At 15.8% G+C, this 7,005-nt stretch overlaps 1 protein-coding gene across 1 annotated transcript; it reads right to left on the reverse strand.

The window, feature by feature from the left end:
- Positions 1–6,163: 6,163 nt before the first annotated feature.
- On the reverse strand, positions 6,164–6,406 carry BO70DRAFT_303283 (uncharacterized protein; the record flags this gene model as incomplete). Its single annotated transcript, XM_025539784.1, has 1 exon — positions 6,164–6,406. A coding segment is annotated over one exon (243 nt), but the record flags the coding sequence as incomplete, so codon positions are not given.
- Between the last annotated feature and the right edge of the window lie 599 nt (positions 6,407–7,005).

Raw genomic sequence — 7,005 nt, forward strand, 5'->3', positions numbered from 1 at the left:
TAAAGATCTAAGAAATAGAAAAAAAAGACTTGATAATATTTTTTAAAAATAAATTAAATAATTATAATTAATTTATAATTCTGAAGCTATTCTGTAAATAATAAATATAAAAAAATAAAAATAAAAAACTCTGTTTAATAAATATTAGATTAAAATAAAAGCTTAATATAATAATAAAATAGGATTTAATCTCTGATTATAAATCTAATAATAAATCTAATAAATAAAAATTTATATCTAAAGTTTAGAGTTATAGAATAGTCTCTTTTTTTAAATAAAGCTATTTAAAATATAATAAATATGATAGAATAACCCAGCTATCAGGATAAAGATCATCGGGATGATATATTATAGTGATTGTGAGAGTCATGTTATCGGGATAATATATTATAGTGATTATAAGAGTTATAAGATTATTAATAGTGGTTCTATATCTTTTTGATATTTATAAGATATTAATCTCTCTGTAAGAAGCTACTGATTCTTTAAGAATTAATCTATTTTATAAATATAGACTATCTTTGTTATTATTAAATAAATATATAATATTTTATAATTAATTTTTTATCTAGTTAACAGGCTTTCTATTCTGATAAATAGATCTTATTATATTCTAATTTTTTTTTTTTTGACTATCTAAGAAAGATATTACTTATTAAAAATAATAAAGAAATAGAAGTACTTAGTAATTAAATTAATTTAAAATTTTTGCTGAATACTGTTTTTATTATTAAAAAGATTTAATAGCTAGAAGATTATATTTATTAATTAAAATAAATTATTAATTTATAGTAAAGAATAGCTTATTTTTAAAGAAATAACTCTCTGAGCAAAATCTTCTTAAGATATTATTAATTTTTTTCTGAATTAAAAAAAAATAAGAGAGAGATTAAGTTTAAAAATATTTCTTATTTTATTCTGAACTTTAATCTCTAAAAATATTAAAAATAGATTATTAATTTAAAATATATATTCAGAGATATATTTAAGAAATATTTATCAGAGAAATATAAGATTTTTATTATTATTAGCTATATAAATCTAGTATATAGACAGAGATAATACTATTTTATAAATAATAAAAGTTCGAAAGAGAGATAATTTCTCAAGAAATTATAATTTTAATTCAAAGATTAGACTCTTATATTAATTTAGAATACTATTATTCTTTAATTAAATACTATAGCTTAATTTAAATAAACTTATTAGTAATATAGTTAGAATCCGCGAGAGTCTTATATTTATTTTAATATTTTAAAGCAATATTTTTCTTATTAAGTAAAAAAAAAAAAAATTTTATTCTACTTTGCTAAGCTACTATCAGATTTAAATTATTATATTTAAAAATATATTCTCTATCTATCAGAGAAGCAAGATAAAATAATAACTATTATTACTTATTATTATAAATTATAGAAAAATAGAGAAAAACATAAGTAAAATAATAATTAATTTAGTAATTATAAGTTATATAAGCGCTTCTAAGAAATTATTAATAAAATTATTAAAAAAGATATTCTGAATCACAGAAAAAACTCTATCAGAAAAAATAATAATTAATTATAATATTTTATATATAAAAATATCTAATATCTTGCAAATTGATATTCTATTAAAAATAAAAAAATTTAATTTATTAGAACTTATTAATTCTTATTAAATTTAGAGAGAAAAGTAAAGAAGTTAAAATAAATTTTATAATTTTAATTTTTTTATTTACAGTAAAAATTATATATTATTTTTATATTTTTATTTATATCTGAAATAGTCTTGAAATCTTTGCAGATTTAAATAGCTGCGCCGAAGTAGATATTATTAATTATTAGTTTATTAAAGTCTATAATCTCTAATATATTCTGATTACTGCGCCAAAGATTAAAGCTATTAATTAAATTATTATTTTTATTTATAATATATAGAAAGTCCCTATTATTATTATTAATTTATAAGAAGATATCTATATTTTTAAATAGTATTATATAAAGATTAATTAGAATCTCTGATTAAAAGACAGTTTTATACTATTTTTAATAATTATACTTTATAATCTATATATTATCTTATTAATATAAAACCGCTAATAATAATTTAATATATTATTTATTTTACTATTTTCTATTACTTAATTTATTAAAGCAACTCGAAATTCAGCAAGAGTATATATTATTATTAAGCTTTCTAAAGATATCTAATTATTAGAAGAAGAATCTTGTGATTTATTATTAAATTTTAAGATAATTTCTATTAAACTCAAGCAGTTTTAAGATATATTTTTTATAAATTTTTTTTAATAGCTATCTTCTTATAGCCCTGCAGATTATACTATTAATATTAAATTTAATAAAATATTCTTTTATAGTTTAATATATCTCTTATTTAAAGCCAAACTTAAGATTCTATAAGAATATATTAAAGAAAATCTAAAACTAGATTAAATTTAATCTTCAAAGAGCCCTGCTAAAGTCTTTATTTTTTTTATATCTAAGAAAAATAATAATTTATATCTTTATATAGACTACAGAGATCTTAATAAGATTTCTATTAAGAATTATTATTTTTTATCTCTTATTTCAGAGATTCTTAACAGAATTTCGGGAAGTATCTACTTTTCAAAGATTAATATTAAGAATATATACTATTAAATCTGTATTAAGAAAGATAATAAATAAAAGATAGTATTTTATATCTAATACAGCCACTTTAAATATATAATTATATTATTTAAATTAATTAATATTTCAGCAATTTTTTAAAACTATATATATACTATACTTTAAGAACTTCTTAATAATTTTTGTATAGTATATCTAAATAATATTCTTATTTTTTTATTAGATAAGAAATTTTATACAAAGTATATTTATTAAGTTTTAAAAAGACTTTGAGAAGCTCAGCTCTATATAAAACTATTAAAATATTTATTTTATTAATTCTAAGTTAAATTTCTAGAATATATTATTAACTCTGACAGAGTATTTATAAATTCTTAATAGATAAATAATATTATTTTATAATTAATTTCTGAAAATTATTATAATATCCAGATCTTTCTTAGATTTTGTAATTTTTATTAATAATTTATTTAAGATTATTCTTATATTATCTTGTCTCTTACTTCTTTACTTTATAAAATAATTAACAGGCGGAAGCCAGAAAAGATTTATTTAATCTTAATTAAATAAATTACTTTTTACTGTCTTATTACTGCCTTTTAATAAATATTTTTATTAATATATTTTAATTCTACAAAACCCCGCTGTTTAGAAACTAATATATTAAAAAAAAAAATAAGTAATATTTTATTCTAATCTAATATTAAAAATATATTTTATTTAGTTATATTCTAATCTTATAAGTTCTCTGATATTAAATTAAACTATAGTATTTTAGATTAAGAGCTATTTATTATTATTTATTTTTTAAATAATAGTAATAATATTTAAAAAATATTTCTTAAATAATTAAGATTCTATCAGACTATTTAAACTTGCAATCTTTTATATATTAAATCTAGATTAATAAAAGACAAGCTTGATAACTTATAAATCTAATTCTTTATAATTTTATTATTAAATATAAAACAGAGAAATTAAATTTAGTAGATAGATTTTTTAGAATATTTTCTAGATTTTAAATAAAATCTACTTTTTAAGAGAAATTATTAATTCTAATTTAAGCATGATTTGTGGGTATATTATCTCTGATAATAAAAGATCTTATTAAAAAAAAAATCTAGTTTAAATCTTAAGATATATAAAATTACTCTAAATTTAATATCTGTATTATATTAAGCTTAAAAAATTCTAATAATTAAGCTAATATAGAGACAGCTGACTAGACTGCTTGAAAGAACTTATCTTAAAAAAGATTTATTCTTTAATTTACAGTATTACAAGTGTGTGCCGTAGAAATTTTATACTTGAATATATATAATTCTAAACTTTAAGAAATAATCTTATATTTATAAAATAATAATCCAGAGATATAATAATAAAAAACTACTATTTAATAAAAATAATTAGATTAAAAATATTAAACTATTAAAATAATTAGTTATATCTATTTTAAAGATTAATACTATATTCTCTTTTTTGAGACATTATATCAGATACTTATTAAGCTATATTATAATAATTTATTAGTAAAATACTTTGAAAAGATCTGAACAGAAGTATTACTATATAAAAAATTTTATTAAAATAGATTATAGTATAATATAATTAAATATATTTAAATTTATTTAATATATCAAGAAATCACTGCTTCAAAGTATTAATTATATAATAGTCTTAAATTATTATTAATTCTATTATATTTCTTTATTAAATTAATAATAAATTTTATTACAGGGCTGCTTTCTATTATCTAATATAAAAAGACTATTAATATTATTCTAATTATTATTAATTAATTCTTAAAATACTATCTTTTCTTTACTGTTCTGTTTACAATAACTATTCCAGATTTTATCAAACTATTTTATAAATAGATTAAATTAATCTTCGGATTTTTAAATAGAATTATATCTAATTAAGAATTAATCTTTATCAGCAAATTCTAATTAAATTTAGTCTATAATAATTATATAATCTTGAAGCTTTTGACTGTATTCTACTCTTAAATTAATAGTCAAATAGAATAAATAAATTAAATATTTAAATATTATCTTTGATACTACTCCAGTCAGTATAATATTAATTAATTATTAATTTTTTTAAGTGCTTAATTTATCTGTAATAATATAAATAATATAATTATAGATTAATTATCTTATAATATTTTTTATAGCTTTTTACTAAATTTTTATATTAAAATTAAGATTAATTCTTAGCAGTGAGAAGTCCCAGCAATACAGAATAAAATTAAGAAACTTAAAAAAATAAAAGAATAGCTATAAAAAATATAGTAAATAGTTATAAAAAAATAAAAAAATACTATAATAAATATAGAAAGCTATTCTACTTTAAAAAAAAAAATCTAGTTAAGCTATTAACTCAGAACTTATAACTTAAAAAATTAAGAAAGCTGACTTCGAAGTTTATAAAACTCTTTTAAATTTTTAAATATATTAAATCTCAGATATATTAGTTATATTTATCTGAGAAATATAAACAAATTTATAATATATTCTATATCTTCTTATTAAAACTGTGAAACACTGAAAGAAATTATAAAGAATTACTCTTAATATTTAAGCTAGATAATAAAAATAAATAGAAAATTAAAAAAATTAAAGACTATTAATATTATAATAGTTAGAATTATTATCTAATTAAGTAAAAAAAATAGTCAAGTGAGTATAATTAATAAATTTTTAATAAAAATATAAAAAATATATCCGAAGCTATAAAGTAATACTGAAAATATTATAAAAAGTGCTATATATTAAAAAAACAGAAGATAATTATTAATAAATTACTCTATATTCTTAAAAGATAAGCTATAAAAATATCAATCTCTTGATATTTCTTATCAACTATATTATTATAAACTAAATATACTAATAAATATAAAATTATTCTGCTATAAAACAGCAGAGAATATTTAAATATATCTAGTTATATTTATTATTTATTTATAAAATAAATAATAATAATAATCAGATCTTTTTATTATAACTCAGAAATATTTATAGAAAAAATAAATTTTAGAAGAAGAATATAAAGATCTATGATTAATTTAATAATATTATTCTTATTATTCAAAGTCGATTTATTATTATTAATATTTAGATATTAAATATATATTATAACTCTTATTAAATTAAGAAAGTTCTGCAGAGTAGAAATCCAGTCTATATATTCTAGATTATCAGACAGTAAATATAATAATATTTTTATTTTATAAATATAATAATTCTTCAGTAAGATATAAAGACTAGAATAAAAAACTAACTATATTAAAAAAATATAATAGATCTTAATAAACTTAATATACTTAATAATAAACTTCTAATAAAATATTAATAATAGAATTATAAAGATCTTATCTTTTAATTATAATAAGAACTTATATACTTAGCAGTCTTGATATTTTTTAATAAAAATTTATAAGTATAGATATTCTTTATACTGTTAAATATTTTTGCAAGAATATAGATCTCTTTGTGAATAGTCTACTTAATATTATTATTTTAATATTCTTTCTTCAGAATCAGAGTAGCTTATTTAATAATTTTTATAAAATTACAAGTATTTTCTAGCAGATTAGTTGCAGATTTGAGAGATATCAGTAAATTATATATATATAATATAAAATATATAAAATTTATAGAATTATAAGTTTTCTTTTTTATAAAATAGAAATAATACAGAACAGATATTTTTATATTTAATAGATAACTAATATTATACAAAGCACTCTTCTTAAAATCAAAGTTATTATTTATATATCTTAAATAGTGTATATAAAAGTTATAGCAGATTTTAATAGAAATATTCTGCTTGAAATATACTATTCTTTTTATTATTACAAAATAATTAAGAATAAGACTAATATTTAATAAAAAAGAGAATAACAGTAATATAGTATAGATAAAAATAATAAAAATCACACGAAATAATAAAGAAATATAAAGAAAATAATTATAAATTACTAAAGAAATAATAATTATAAAGTAGAAGAGAAGAAAAAAGAGAAATAATATAAAAAATTTTTTTATTTATACTTCTTCGCAGAAAATCTATCTATATAAATATAACTAAATACTTATAAAATTATACAGAAATAGTATATAACTCTGTTTATATTATATATCCCGCAAGTTCTTTATTTTTTATTATTAAATTCCCACTGTTCTGAATTAAAAATATATAAAACTATTTTTAATACCCGAGTCAGATAGCTTATTCCAGCAAAGAAGAATATTATTTATAATAAAATAATCCAGCTATCAGAATAAAGATTATCAGAATAATATATTATAGTAATTATAAGAATTATATTATCGGGATAATATATTATAATAATTATAAGAGTTATAAAATTATTAATAGTAATTTTATA

The sequence above is a fragment of the Aspergillus heteromorphus genome, assembly GCF_003184545.1.
Source record: "Aspergillus heteromorphus CBS 117.55 chromosome Unknown BO70scaffold_72, whole genome shotgun sequence".
In the NCBI taxonomy this organism is placed as follows: Eukaryota; Fungi; Ascomycota; class Eurotiomycetes; order Eurotiales; family Aspergillaceae; genus Aspergillus; species Aspergillus heteromorphus.